We start from the raw sequence: 16,900 nt of genomic DNA on the forward strand, positions 1-16,900 counted from the left end.
ACGACGTCCCATCTTCGGTTCTCGCGAATTCGTAATTAAAAAAAATATTTGCGTGCGCGGGATTTTTTTCGTTATATTTGTCATCTGCAAAGAAAAAACGTATCGGTTTGTAGTCAATAATGGTGGTTCACCGATTACGAGATTTCGTCAAGACATATTTTATTATCATATCGTCGTTCGTTGTTGTTCGTGTTCGAACAACATTTTGAACAACCTTAATCCCTACTGTTGCACCATAGTATGTCCATACCTTTGTTTATGCTTCCATCATAAAAAAAACAACACGAGTATTATCGTAAGACTATAAAATTGTACTATTAAATAACTACGGTAATATATTGGGAAATGCTTAAAAGAAATATTGAAAATATAATTTTTAAATAACAGTTTTAATACATTTTTAGCAAGGTTATCCACAATTCATACATTACAAATGTGCTTATTGTGTTTTCATTTATTGCATGTGTGTAGATGCTTTAATGTTAACGCTTTTTTTTAAAAAAAAAAAAAAAACGTAAAATAATATTCTATGAAAACCACGAATTATATTCAGAATAGTATAATGGATTTGAATAATTCAGGACAATAGTATTCGATATTCATACAGTGTTTATAGTATGATGCACGATAAATATTTAAAAATTGTATACTATTATCCTCACACAAACAATGGTCAAACGTCTTGTGCTTGATCTGAGTAAAAAGAGGTCCCACATTTTTTTTTCAATCATAGTAATAGAGTTTTATTACAATAATTAAAATTACTTGTCAATTTAAAATGTTCAGTCTTAGCATATTTGTGTGATTCGTTTGATCATTTGAAAATCATCATGATCTTGTATGTAGTTCATCATATTAAAATATTTATGTTTATATTATACAAGTGTTATTGCAGTCAACCGAGGGTCTCTAGACAGAGTCTCCTAGTATTTTACATTTATAAATATTATACATTCATTCATAATCTATTTTTACACATCAGTAATAACCGGACGAACTAAAATAAAATCGTAGACTAAAAACGTTCGTATTTATTATATTACAGTTTTCAACAGGCTAATAAATTTCATTTATATTTTACTACATTTTTATCCAATGTCAAAACGCATTAAATACGAATAATTTATCGGAACATACAAAAATAAAAAGCGTATTCTGCGAGAAAGACAAATTGCTTGGAAAAAATGATTGAAATATCGTATTAAAATAATGTATGTATAGAAATATATACATTTTTTTTTTTTTTTAATACGTATACTTAAAATGTGCCTACGTAGTCGAAATATAAAATTGTTCCTAGTATTACTCGAGTATGCCTAGAATGTATGCAAATATACAATGAGATTTCTTCTATGCCGCACGTGCTGTACGTATCGTAAATGTTCGAATCAACAAATTTGTTTTATGCGATTCAATAATTAGAGTTGATTAGAGAGCCTTGGCAAAAATAACCGCGACATAAAAAGAAAAACAACAGTAAAATCAATACGTCTATAAATTTTTATGTGTGCATAGAGTAGGTATATTGTTTTGTGTACATGTGCTGCGTACGGTCAATACGGCCAATCGATAAAACGTAAATAAAAAATAATAAAACACTTGTGTTGACACGGCAGTAACAATAATATGTCGTTATTTATTAGTCGATTTATCTTATTTCGTATTATTGAGTATTACGCGTTTTATGGAGTCGCCGGCGATATCTACACAAGGATAATGCGTATGTTAAATCGTCGATGCACGTTGTCAAGAGACAGTATGATATTATATCGTAATATTACATGGATAACTTTCCACTCGAGATAGTAACGTAGTTGATTGATCGTGTTATTTTGTTCTTCGCACGCACCACCGATCGGGAAATCTTCGCCGTACGGTTATTGTTCAATAATTATTCATTAATTGTCACCGAGCACTTGGTGCTCGAACCAGTGACGTTCATTGCCGCCGCCGCCGCCGCCGCCGTGTCATAACGATTATTTCATCCTCTTGCGTCGCACGGCAATAACGTAAAATAAATAACGCGCGGGACCTATCATCATAACGAGTACTCGCGCGTGTACATAAACACAAAAGGGCGTAATGAGAATAAAACCGCTCGTATTTTATTGTAATAATTATCGTTTTCCCGACAAGGTCTCGTTCTCCCCGTCTCGAAGTGTGCGCAAGTGTTGTCATCGTGTCGAGTGCGCTCTCGAAAACGTCTCGTTCGACGTTTCCTCGGCACCGTGCTCACCACCACCACCATCAATCGTCTTCATCAATCATCGCACGGCGATGGGTGTCGTGTACGTATGCCGCACGGTCGTTACGCCTCGCTTGCGACACCTCTTCGGCGCGCGCGCGCGATGCGATCGTCGACGCCGGTTCGGGTGTTTTTTTTTAACACGCGCAAAGCATCATTATAAACGTATCGTCGTCGTCGTCGCCGTACGGCGGTTAGAGCGAGCGCATGTGTAAATATAGACCCCCTCTAAGCGGCGCGGAAATCGTATTATTTTTGAACGTTTTTTCCTCTTTCTCGTCTCCGGACGCCGCAGGCGTGCGTTTATTCCGAACGAGTAAAGACTTTAACGGGTTCAGTTCCGTTCGCCGCTACGGTCGTTGTTGTCGTCGTAAAACGTGTAGTGACCACGTCGTACACGTCGCAGAGGTCGTCGAGTGATCTTTGTTGCGCGCACGATGATGTCACCTCTACCGCAGCCGCCCCCGACACCCGCGCCGGACGAGAACCAACGCGTGTACGCTCCTCGAGTAACGCCGCGCTCCGTACCGTCGTCGCGCTCGTGTTTTTCCCCCGTCCGTCCTCTTCCGCCGCGTCGTGATCATGCGGCGCAGCTTCGGACGCGGCAGCGCTTAAAAACGCGCCGTTTAATCATCCGCCAGAACTCCGCCAACTCCCCGGGCCCTCCCGACCCACCGCGCGTCATTGTCGCGGCACACGCATTCCACAGACGTTTCATCATCGCCACCAGCATGATACCGTCGTCGTCGATCCCCCGCGCGCGTCCCGTTCCGTCGTCGTAATGTATTCGTTCCCGTCCACATATGTTCGTCGTTGTCGTGCTCTATGCGTTTTTATGTACACGCGCACATTACGTCCATTTGACTTGGACCCGTTCGTGTGCGCGCGCGCGAACGCGCGTGTGTGTGTGTGTGTATTACACATGTGCGTGCGCGCGTGTACGTACACCACCGTGGTAATTAACAGTGCGCTCTCATTATGTACCCGCGCGCGCCGTTGTGGTGCAGCCCCGTCTCCGCTCGACGTGCGGTAGGGGATCCGTTCACATCCGTCGAGTCATCGTTATGATCGTCATTATTATTATTATTGCATCCAATTCCCATCGACGCGAGCAGTCGGTTCTGGCGTGTTCCGTTCTCCTCGAATATCTTGTAGTCTCCGTATGCGCGGCACTCGACAAAAAAAATAGAATAAAATATGTTTTCGTTTCGGTCTGCCGGTGCGCAGTTGCACTCTCTCTTTCCCTACCGACGTGTACCGGCCACGCGTTGCTCGTACGCCACCGCGACTGTAATTTCGGCGGTTACATAACGCAGATCGCTCTTCTTTAATCTCGTCCCGCCGCTGCCGTTCGGTTCGGCCACCTACCACTGCGCGGACGCGCGCGTCTCTCCCCCGCGCGGTCCGTTGATTATTTTTTTATTATCTCATTCTTTCGGCCGCCTCGTCAATACAATATTCAAATCGTGTTGTGCGATCAGACGCGTTACGAGGAGGGCCTTCTCCCGTTGCCCCGTCCATCGCCTCTCGGCGCCGACATCACGCGCGTTCGCCGTTGCGTACATTTCTCATCGAACAACAATATAGTGATCGTACACCGAATAATAATGACGACGAATAATCGTTCGCGACCGCGCGCAACAATAATAATACACGGTACACAATATAAATGATAATATAATAAATAATAAATAATATGCTCGGCGCACACGCACGCGTAACGTAGACGCACATATATAATGTACGTGCTATCAACAAGCCCCGTCGCGGTCACGTGTATCGCACACAAAGCGCGCGCGCGGCGAAAAATATTTGCTCGTCGCTGCCGTGCGAAAAAAAATACCAAAACAATTCAAAACTTTATGAGAGAGAAACGGAAAATTACGCGAAAATTCCGAAAGAGAGAGAGAGAGTGAGAGAGTGAGGGAACCCCCCTCCCCCATCACTTGAGCGGAACGTACGAGCGCGCATCAGTTGCATTTCGCGTGCACGTCAAAAAAAAAGTCTTATTACCGCTTAGCGGTGTTACGCATGTTAAGCGTACGTGCGCGAACGTTGCCGGTGTCGAAGCAGTCGGCGGGCGGTAGGTACACCGTCGGACCCGTGTCGCGTCTGCGACGGGGCAGGGGCAGGGGAAAACAAATAGACGATGACGACGTGATCGCCGAGGAATTTCGTGTTTTTTTTTTTCGCTCCCCTCGCCGTCCGCGACCGAGGTCGTCGAACCTGTCAGCGCGAACAGCCGTCGCATGGTCGTACCATGGCATTTGTCGCCGTTGACATTTCGCGGCGCGCGCGAGACCTCGCCGTTCGTGTCCGCCGGGAGGTCATTGGGTCACACCGACGATCGCCGCTCGACTTCGGCGAGGTATAACGTTTTTTTGGCCACGCCTTTGGCACACATGTGTTACGCGCGCGCGTACAACTCTTCACCGCGGTCGGTTACCTGTGCGCGATGCGTGCTCAGGCGCTCGCCCGAACGCGGTGCACGTGTGCAAAGGGTGTTCACCCGCCAGCCGCCGGGGACACTTTTGCCGGTCGCGTATAAACATCGTGCAAGCGGTGCCGGGCCGTCGGGCAAGCGCGGCCCGTCGGACTACGCCCTTAACCGGCCGGCGTGCGCGTACCCGATACCCCGGGATGCGGGCCGAGTTGATTGAATTACGCCGACCGTCATGGCCGCGGGCTACGCCCTCGCGGTGGCGGCGAACGGCGAACAGCGCGCGTGCCCGCCGTCTGCCTATCCGCGGTCATCGCGCGGGCCGTCCGCGTGCGTACGCGAGATTGATGATCGACGCGGGCGAATAACAACAATTTATCGGGGCCGTTACTCCGTACTGCCGCTGCCCTTGCACGGGGTATGCCCGTCTACGCTGCGCAATCGTAATAATATCACCGCGACCCGTAACGCGCAACACCCGTCCAACGGTCTATTTGTACCGCGATGACCTTTGTCCGTTTGTTTTTTTTCCCCGTTCGCTCCTGTACGCGGTCTCTCTTTTCGCCGCGCTCTACAATGCATACGGGTCAGGAGGAGGCGGCACACGGAATTTGTTCGCGCCCGTAGGCGTGCTGCGGATCGAGCAGCGACACGATCGCGCGTAAAGTGGTGCGTTACATATTACGCGTATTGTATCGATGCCGCCCCGCGGAGAGAACGAGCAGCACCGTGAAATCCGATTACACCTGTAAAACGGCAGCAGGGCAATAATAAATAGCACGAGAAATCGGTTTACGGTGCACGGACCCTGTGCTGAACGGCGTACGAATCATTTCCGTACGTTAGATTCGTTCGTATAAATGCTAATCTAAAACGTTTCCCTGTAACTTATCCGTGCCACGAACACGTGCACAATGTATGTACATTTTCCGTAGTTTTAAATTGTTTTTATCTTTTCGCGTTGGACAATGATTGTAATGGAAAGGAAAAACAATTTTACTCCGCTAACGCGATGGTCAAATAGTTGAATATTAACTGCATATAAATAAATAGTTAATTCAACTTTAGCTTAGTTGTCAATTAATCGCCGAATAATTATGAATGGCAATAGTGTAAAATGTTTTCAATTTTCTATACGTCATACCTCAAAACTAGGTACGCGGCATTGTTCTTATATGTACATTTTACGTAATTTACCTAAATTACCAATTGGTGCCTCGTTATAAAATAAAAAAATTAGGAATCGCGATTACATTTAAAATATTTAATTATATATTTTTTATGAAAATCACTATTTAAATTAACTAAATAACCTAATGTTAATGATTTAATTAATGTTGGTTTTGATTGACACGCGATATGCGAGTATGTGACATTTATAACTTATGATTATATGAATAGACTTAACATTGGCTAGTGGCGCTTGACATTTTTCGATTATACCTATTTTAATGTTAAAATTCAAAGTAGATATATAATATCTAACTATAATTATTAAATTTGTTATTTGGATAGTAATTTAACTTATGATTTTACTTGTATAATAATTAATAAGTAATAACTAATAGATAACATAGCTCAAGTAATGGTATATATTTTGGTATACTTAATCATTCATACATTGTTATTAATTTATTAAATAATGAACATTTTATTAAAATGTTGAGTGGAGGGAATTGTTTTTAATTTTTCTAATCATTCGATTAATGCTATACCAATGCGGGTAGGTACCTATATCTTAAAAAGTCTTTATGTATGTATATATATATATAAATTATCTTGTCAGTACTTTTAAGAAGTTTGATTACCTAAAGATATATGTACATTTTATATACGAGTGAAATGCACAAATAAAAATCGATCAAACCATTCATAAATTTATGTCTCGGTCTCACTACAAGGTGTTGAAAGTGAAATTATTTAAAATGGCAAACGGAATTAACCGGAATTTAAGTCTGCATCTGTCAGTCAAGATGGAAAAAATAAATAAATAATGGCGGATCACCCTCGTTTAAAATAGTTGTACCTACTACTAAAATACTTAACTATACGCAATACGGATTCAGATCTTCAATTTTCGCCCTACCGTCTATAAACGAAACTATATTAAGTGATTATGTGAACCGGTATTCACATGGTGCACACCATCGTTTATTTCCCGTATAATATGGCATCCGAGGAGTAATACTTTTAAACGGGTAATACCAATAATCTTCGGACAATTTTTTAGTCCGACACCGCAACAGTGCATTCACTTCGTACGGTATGTGTATGATAATTTATTTCATTCGTACGGTGTACAAAACAGGCTTTTCTACTTTGTACAAAAAATCCGCATCGTCGACCCGTAAGTACGGATATGATTCGCATGCAAGAACAATAAGCGGTATACGGACGAAAATCGGGTTTTCCAAACGAAAACGGTTCGTACGCCGTTCAGAACAGGGGGCCCCGGGGTCCGGTGGTCCGAGGCGGTTCCCTTTTCCCACCGGTTTCTTTCTCCGAACCACCACGCGGCCGGCCCGTCATCGTCGCGTCGTGCACCGTACGATAATAGCCGGGCTCGCATTCGTCGCGCGTGTCCGTCATAATTCTCGTGCATGTCCGTATAAGGCGGCCGCACGTACGTAATCATCGCAAAACCTTTTACGCGCACTCGCAACGCGATAATAATGTAATCGCGTTCGAGTGCGTCGTCGCCCGTGTAAACGGCGATCACGCGATCCCGGTGGCCGGGTTGCAAACGTGCGTCGCCGCGTCTTGTTTAAAATTCAAATGACGACCACTCGCGGCGGCTTCGGACAAACGCGCGCTCGCGCCGCTGCTATCGTAACGTAATAATCATTACAATCGTACGGCGGCGATGATGACGTTATTTTCGTGCGATCGAGACGATCGTGTTTGTTCCCGTGCCGCCGCCGCCGCCCTTACGTTTACGCATTATTATTATCGTTGTTGTCGAAGTCGACGATCGGGGGGGGGGGGGGGGACCTCCGCCGACGAAACAATGCGCGTTCTCCGCCCCACCGACGTGTCGGGTTGTGTAACAATCGGACGCGAAAACAATAATATAATAACGATAATTACAATAATGGTACCCCGGGTATTGTGCGCCACACGGATATCGTCTGGGGGCGTCCGGGAATGTTGTTAGACGCGCGCAACGGAGGTGCCGGCGCCGGTCCTTCTCCGGCCTCCGGGAACCGCAGCGCCGGGTCGTGATGGTTTTAATATTCGCGCCGCAGCCACACCGCAGTCGTATAAGGAACCGCCGCGGCCGGCGGAAAGGGCGTCACGTACGCGCATACGTGAGCGCGGCCGACACCATCGTCGTCGCGTTTCGTATATGGAACCGCAGACCACGTGTAAATACCGCTCGTGTACGGTTCGCACGAACGAGAGCCGAAGTTTCCCGTTCTTTTCTATTTTACCGTTGTTATATCCGTAATCCGGCACTTCCGGTCGGCCGCGGCGGGATAAACGAACCGCCGTCCGCCTCACATGGATCGTACGCTCGGGATACAATTGTACCTTTGATTCGCCTATGGGCCCACTCGTTTTATGCAACACGCACGAACTCAGTTTGCATCTTGTTCGGTCCGGAAACACAGATCTTCCCCTTCCCCTCCGCGACGCGTTTAGGTGATCGATATCTCGCCTGTCGACCTAGATTTAAAAACCCTAACTGATGTCGGTCGTCTTCTTTTCTTTTAGCTGAATGCCGAGTACTCCATGAACAGCCGCTCGAAAAATCCGATTACCCGAACGACGGACCTGACGGTAGCGAGGACGACGATTTGGAAAGTTCTGTGGAAGAAGACGACAAGGAAACGGTTGTACCGGCCATTATAACAACAGGTCTTACGTTCGATGTGAGCGAAGGCACGACTGTAAATCTCCCGTGCAAGGTGCCTGAAAAAGTCGGTGAGTATCATAGTCCGAATTGGTCGTAAACTGATAATAAAATAAGCTTACACGCGGTCGAGTCTTTATTAAAACCCAAAATACTTATTAGTGAATTTATTAGCGCTTTATCTAATTAATATTTTGCTCCCGTGTCTTGACAAATATGAGTGAGTAAACACGGTTTGAATATGTGTATTTTAAATTCAACACAATACATTCAATTTCTCAATTCGTGCATAACATATTTACACGTCGATCGTCGTACATATCTCGCCGTACGACTCCGTGTCGATCCTTTAGCCTTTATCCGAATCCTACCGCATCCGTTTATACTCTAACGTCGTATTAAATATACACACGACCACTTGATGTATACAGTGATTTATTTTTATGTTTATTACAGCAAACGAATTTGCGCTATTATGGATCAATGGCACCAAGAGCATAATGACTGACACTTCTTCGAGTACGACGGACCCTAGAGTCAAAGCAGGAACACCGGCGCCAAAGGGATCCGGATTCGTGGAAAACACTCTGGTCATCGAGCTAGTAACACGATGGGACTCTGGATCGTATACGTGCAAGATGACGTCTGAACCCCCCGTTAAGATAACGCACACCCTTCGCGTCACACGTCAGTATTTATTATGTATTTTATTACCATTTCTGTATTGTTATTAAGCGCCACTCTATCGACATCTGCAGCGTGAATGCGATTTCGTATTAGGGTACTTTTATCTTAGTTATGGGTGGTTTGGTTGCGGTAGGAAAGAAAGGCGGGAAAGGTTAGAAGATAAATGTAAAATATGTTATCTATCGATAGTGATCATAATCACCGTCTGACTAAAAATTACTTTTTGGGTTCCCGAATGATGACAAAAACCAAAAAAACCATCAGTTTTTAGCAATATTAATTACATAACACTGTTTTGTTCTTAAACTTTTACTAAATCACAGATTTTCAGCTCCAGGAAACCCGTTTTATTGTTAAAATTATTTTGGTAGTTATTAATTTTATTATATATTAAAACTAAATCGCTAAAACGATCGCAATAATACCATTGCTGTATTATTTATTTATTTTTAATTTACAAAGACGATTTGTATGAAATATTTCATTTTGAACATACGAGTTTAATAATATTTTTCAATGTACATTCAAGGTATATTTTTAATTATAAAAAATTTTAGTTTAATTCAATTTTATTTTAGTGACTTCAAAACAAATTCCTGAAAATAATATATTTTTTATTTGTGAGGGTTTTGATCTAGGCGTGCCATGAGTTTAATTTTTATTTTATTTTATAAAATGATTTATTTTTCTATAATTTATTAACATATTCATAATTTATATTATTATTTATGAAATCATTTTGAATGATTTTACTATTTATATGCACAGTAGCTCGTTATAGAATTTTTTTTTTTTTTACTTCTTCCCATTTTTACTTAGATAGGTATGTATAAAATAATTACATTTATTTCGACATATTTATAATATATTTATATATACATAATATAGGTAAGGTTTTACATTTTTAGTATATATATAACATATATATAATTTTGATCATAACCATAGATATTTTCTTTTTTTTTATGTTAGTAACGTCAACTATCTTACTCCATATTACATTTTATTTCAAATGTAACAATAATAAATTTATTTTATAAGCACCCCATTCACCTTTCAGGAATTTACAAGTGTATATAATTTTTTGATTTATAAGGATTTAAATATCTTTACAAATAAGCATAATATAAATATATTTATATAACTTTATGTAACAACTTAATTAACTGACTGTAATAAAATTAGGTACTTTTATTACGTATATTACACAAATATATACGTTTTCAAATATGTGTAATCCAATATGGTATAAACTTGGAAATGTTTTTGACCTGTACATTAAAAATACTTTTGGGGCTAGTATAAATCCAGAAATAAAATATTCAGTTATTCGTAAGTAATCGAAAGCGGTATAATAAAACTGATTTATGTAAAACTTGGATTTAGTTAAACGAATAATAATAATGCGTCGACCATCATACTATTTCTTATCGGAGAAAAAATGGTATAAACCAAGACTGGTTGTTAATAATAATAGATGTTAAGATACGATTATACTGATGTCTCAAGGTGAAAGATGTACCGTTGTTAACCGCAGAGATTCGGTTGATAATGGAATGGTTGTTTTTTCGGAAACCGCAGGTGACGCCGGTAAAACATATATCCGCAGTCAATCGTTGTGTAACCGATCAACGCGCGCATTTTTTGCTTTATTTTTCACTTTAACTCATGATATCATTCCCCGTCTAGACCCGGCCAAGATCTTGTCGGTGCAGGCAACGGGTGGTGTAAAATCTCAACAGAACGCCTCCGTAGTGAAAAAAATCACGTTGAAACAAGGCGATCCTGTGCAGCTGGTGTGTAATGTGGCGGGATATCCAGAACCCACTGTGCAATGGACAAAAAGGGTTAGTACTTATAATTCAATGCAATGCATACATGTGTATGTGTAGTAGGCATGTCTAAGAGGGCATGCCTAAGGTATCTGTGCTGCAGTTTTTTGGAGTTACCAGTCAACCGAGTATTAATACGGAGTGGAAATAAGTTCAGCACTGTGCATTCAATAGACGAAAAAGCATTAAATAAAATTAAATATAACTGAAGAATATGCTCTCCGAATGTTTAAAATTTTTTTTTTTTTAATTAAAGGTTATGCCTTATATTAAATTAGCACTGGTCATTAAAACTAAACTGGCTCACGGATTATAGTGTGTGTATGTGTGTGCGCGTGCGTGCGTACGTGCGTATATGTATGTGTAATAGCCAATGACGGAACTAGGGAGTGGAAGACGGGGATTCATCCCCGGGCGTTAAATGTTAGAGGGTGTCATTTTTGTTATAATTAATAATTAATTTTATATTTTTAACTTTGTTAAATACTGTTATTGGGTTAAAACTCTATAAATATGATAGTATATAAATTATAAGAAAAAAAATTCTCGAGAAGAATATTTGACTATTGGCAGGCGCGGATCCAGAAAATTTTGACAGGGGGTGCTCAAAAAAAAAAAGATTGTTACACCTTTCTATTTATTTAAATTAATATTTTCTATTTGATTTATTGGTGCTAACTTTTTTTTCATACATCAGTATTTATTAAATATAAACTTAAAAATAACAATAATTTCTTACATATATTGTAACTGTAATTTTCTTGGGTGTTTTTCATTGAATTCTTCAATAACTTCCTCTGGAGTAATTTTAATATCCCTATGAATATTAAGAAGCATAAGTCCATTTAATCTATCCTCTCCTATTGTTGATCTTAAATATGTTTTTGTTTGTCGAAGTGAGGAAAATATTCTTTCTGCGGTAACTGGTATAACGCAAATAATTTTTAGCAATTCCTTTATATTAGGATAAAATTCAGATGCATGAGTCAAAGCTTCTATAGCAGTTTTAGGTTTATCTAATTGGGATTTCCAAAATTGTTTCCACAAAGTAACTTCACCTCTAACCTCTTCTATCGAGCCAATTAGATCATCGATATAAAATTTGGCCGATTTAATAATTTTTTCGATATCTGTATCTTCAAGTAGGAAAAATGGTATTAAATATTGTAAATACATAATCGTTTCGTGTCCGTGACCTAAAAATCTATTTTTGATATCTGATATTAAATTATTTAAATTCCGATAACGGAATAACCGATATTATTTATTATTATTATTATTATTTTGAAAAATAAGAAATAACATAATTTATAATATAAATTTATTTTGTTGGTGGCCAAGGCGACAGGGGGTGCCCGAGCACCCATAGCCCCCCCCCCTGAATCCGCGCCTGACTATTGGTCTACGATAGGGCGTAATTTTAATATTTTGCCCGGGCGTAAAAATTCTTAGTTCCATCTCTGATAATAGCTACAGTTATTGACGTACAATTATTAACAGGCAAAGTACAATCAGCAGCAAGTCAATGCCGCAGAACAGTCCTCGGGGCTGGAGAGCTCAACAGCGCCCGCGACCGTAGTGGTGTCGAACACGAACGAAGTGCGAATCGAGACGGTGTCCGCTTACCGCGACGCCGGTTATTACGAGTGCACCGCGCATAACGCTGCCTCCGTGGTAACCGTTTCGGAAGACGGGACGTCAGCGAACTCCGCCCGTTCTGGAATAGAACTGGAAATCGATTGTAAGTGTGTTATACCGAAAAAAATATATAAAAATAATATAAAAATTATTATACGTACATAGCCTATAGCAGCGGTTCTAGACCTTTGGTGGCACGCGGACCGCTGTAAGAGTAATCTTTGATGCCACGATCAGGCCTGACGAGAAGGGGGGAAGGGATGATCCCCTCGGGTCCGAAAATTAGGAACTACAAATTATTAAAAATCAAACACATTAATGATAAGAATTTAATGAACACTGCAGAAAAAAATAAGATATACCCCCGGGCCCGAGTTTTTCTCTCCACGGTACCGCGAGTTGATTAAGAAAAACCATATCGTTCTAATTCAAATTGTTCGTATACTTTGATTACATCCGCGCGCAAACGGGAAAACGCGCGGTGGACCCCTGACATGAGTGTCGCGGACCGTAGATTAAAGGGCGGATATTGTCTGAGAGAATGAGCCCGAATCGCATAATATTGTGAAGTGATTTGTGAATTGATATGTATGATTTTGGTGCATTGTATTTTTGGTGCGAAAGTCAGACCATTAAAAGGACATAATACTTTATTAAAAAACCAGGTTTTTCTTCTATATCCATCACCATTGGAGATATAAATCGAATGGTATAAACTGTTTCTGAGTTTAAAAAACCCATGTAGCAACGCTATTCACCCATCATTGTATCTCGCCCGACCTAGGAGTTTCACTCTCTTCCGGCCAAACGGTCAAAGTTAATTTTCCGCCAAAACGATGTACGTACAACTCATGATGCATTTCGAACGGTTAGCCTAAATAATCAAATCCCGGCCGAGAACCACCGATTTACGAGGCAGTGCTTGATGGTAAGTGTTCATGATGTGTTCGATCGTTTTTCGCAGACCAACCTAACGTGATGGTTCCCCGACCCGTCGTCAACACTGGCGAAACGTACCCAGCCGTGTTGACGTGCACCGTCAACTCGTTCCCCAAGCCCAAGGTGTCGTGGGAAAAAGAAATGATCGCCGCGGACAATTCGTCGTCGTGGAAACAGCTGGTTAACGATGCGTCCAACGGACGGTACGAGTTCATCAGGCAGATGAACGCGGCCGTCGCAGCGGGCAACGGGAGCGCGGTGCCCGCGGGAACCAATTACATTTTGAAAGTGAAACGAGTGGAGAGCTCGCAAGACTTTGGCCGGTACCGGTGCATTGCCGAAAACAGGGTTGGCAGCACTTACTCGGAACTCATCACGTTAACTGGTGCGTGCCCATGGTACACTATACAGACGTACGGTCGAAATTAATAACGAATTCATGACGGTTCTCCGAAAAGAAAAACGGAAATTTCACCGAAACCAAATGCGATTATTTCCGTTTTTAGTGTGCGAAACGTATGCAACAATTAATACTGCGTAACGCGTAAAATATGGAATAATATTACCCATAACATTTCGGTACGTAATAGATCTAATATTTGAAATACTCGACAAACGATGATGTTATGTACCGGGATGAAATCGAATCCGTGGCACAGAAACTTTATTTTTTTTCTTTTTTTAAACGTCATTGATCCTTAAAAAGAATTCGTTGTACAGACCTTTCGATTGTACGTGCGCTGTATCTCTAGACTCGTCCGTCGGTGACCGTTCCCCCCGAGTGCACCGCCGGCGAGCCGCGTGAACGTTTGAACAACACGCGCACATTTTGCGTACATCGGCTGTGTTGCGACACATAGTTCTCTCGACATTATTATTGTTTTTGAACGACGACTGACGATCCGGTGCGCGTTTCAGGTTCGCCGGCCCGACCGCAGATGTCTTACGTGCAAGTCAAGGCCGTAACGCCCGAGCTGGGATGGATCGTGGACAGTTCGTCGCCGCTCGCCGAGTACCAATTGCAGTACAAGCAGCAACAGGTACGTGGTTTTAGACGGCGCGCGACCGCGCGTCGTGATCACTATTGTCGGAGGGCCTATACACGTCACGGGGTGGCCACTAACTAGTGCGGCCGTACACCTGATCGGTTCTAACGATAAACGTTCGTCCAAACAATCGTAACAATTTATAATTAATACGTATATTATGTAGTACTCCCGAATGGTTATATACCCAACGTGATTCATTTATTTTTTGTTTTTCGTTTAAATCACTTAAACACTTTAATTCGGTCGACTACCCGTAGCCGCGCGGACCTGAGTTTAGTTCGCGCCGACGCGGCGTTTGTGATCCGTGATGACGATAAACGAACAGTGATGCCGCCCGTATCGATCGATAAGCGGCCAGCGGCCACTTTCCCCGACACACGTATAGGCTCTCTAATCGTTATTACTGCGGTCCGCGGGACGGACACGCTAAACAGTAGTAGCCTAACGACCGATTTGACGTTGCGTGCGCAGGACTCGCAGGCTTCGTGGACGGATGTGCGGCCGCAGCCTCAGGTGGTCGAGCCCAGCAGTAGCGCGGGTGACGAGCGCCGGTATACGATGTCGTACACGTTCGGCGAGGGCCAACACAATCAGCAGCAGGCCGGTGAACCGGCTCTCGTGCCGCCCACCCTGCAACACGGCATCACGTACGTGGCCCGTCTCCGGGCTAAGAACAACTACGGCTGGTCCGATTGGTCGTCCGAAGTCGTGTTCTCCGGTACGTATTCCCCGGTCTACTTACACACGATGTATTTTACTCGTATCACTCGCACGCGTATACCTACACGTGTGTGTACCGCCGAACAAGAGTATTAACTATAATACTGAGAGGTGTAGACGATATAATATTATGTCTTATCGTACATGCGGTGTAACATTACATTGTTATGTTTAATCGTTTGAGTTTGTCGCAGGATATTATAATCGACGTACTTTTAGCATCTTTAAAAAAAAAAAAAAAATATCCAAGCGTAACGTCCGTGAATATCGTATTCACCTTTTGTAGCTATTTACCACAAGGCTATAGGTAAACGCGTAAGGGTGTTTTAAAAGGATCTCAAGAATTTCTGGTTTGTTACAAAGTTAAAAACTATTTTCCATTTTCATATTAAAACGTTTCGATAGTAACTTTTCGAGTAAAAAATAAATACACCAGTTCAATGACATCATTTGAGTAATAAAACAAAATATATCAATCGATTTTCATGATTTTAGAGCTTTTTTGCGAAAGCGAATTCAATGTCCTGGATTTACGTTCATTTAAACTGGCCACCTTATGTTGATTAGTTACACAAAGTAATCTACGCTTTTCGATCGCATCAACGCATGTATAGTTTACTGTGCATCGTACTAAAGCATTTATCGCAAATCCATTATTTTATTATTTATTTATTTTTATTTTGTGTCATGTATTTGCATTCCACGCACTCGATATGCTTAATATTTATTATTACAAGTAGTTTTATATTCACTTTGACGGTAAGCTTGAACATTCATACGCTGACGTGGATTAGGATGGTGACGGTCACATTCTGATCACTTAGCACTATTTGTACGAGTATATAAATACTTTAAAAAGTAAATTTAAAAACATGCAAATACTAATGAATAACCTCGCAATTAAAACTTTGGAAATCATTAATTTACGAATTTTAAGATATATGGTATTTAAATGAATAAAATTAGAACTTTGTTAAAATAGATAAAGATAATACAAACACGCAACGTAGCTGTGACCTTCAATTAAACTTTAATTTTTTTCCCGGGTCATCAAATGTTCAAAAGTAATTTAAAACAAAATACATCTTACTCTTTCGAATATACCATATAGTCGCCTGCTAATTATCGGTGTCAATAAACATATTGTTTACTTTTCGAGTGGTTCCTTATACGGTTTTTATTATCAAATATTATTTTTAGACTCCGGATACTATAATAAATGGATGACAAATAAAATCACAACACGAACAAATATGTTAAATCTGTTAAAATTTCTAATTAGTTTCTAGAAACTTCAAACACTTTGTTGTGTATATTTTTAACAATATTAAGAAAAAGTCACTAAATATATCGAAGAGTTTTTCTTCGTAGGTGTATAATTGCTTGTTTGTAAGAATAAAACGAGCTCAACATCCAAACGTTATTTTTTATATTATTTTTATCATTTTTATTATTATTTTTATAATTTTTATTATTATTATTTTTATTATTATTATT

The 16,900-nt window shown here is 41.2% G+C and overlaps 1 protein-coding gene across 1 annotated transcript in view; it reads left to right on the forward strand.

Annotated features, from left to right (window-relative positions):
- Positions 1-16,900, forward strand: part of LOC112682625 (hemicentin-2-like) — a gene marked incomplete at its 5' end in the record, with an annotated part of 38,212 nt that overhangs the window by 17,029 nt on the left and 4,283 nt on the right. The window contains 7 exon segments of the mRNA XM_025553287.1: positions 8,400-8,609; positions 8,995-9,225; positions 10,915-11,072; positions 12,558-12,798; positions 13,660-14,019; positions 14,553-14,674; positions 15,155-15,401. Of these exon segments, the coding sequence (XP_025409072.1) occupies positions 8,400-8,609; positions 8,995-9,225; positions 10,915-11,072; positions 12,558-12,798; positions 13,660-14,019; positions 14,553-14,674; positions 15,155-15,401 (1,569 nt within the window).

This window comes from Sipha flava, unplaced genomic scaffold (genome assembly GCF_003268045.1).
Source record: "Sipha flava isolate LNK unplaced genomic scaffold, YSA_version1 103_pilon_pilon, whole genome shotgun sequence".
Lineage (NCBI taxonomy): Eukaryota > Metazoa > Arthropoda > Insecta > Hemiptera > Aphididae > Sipha > Sipha flava.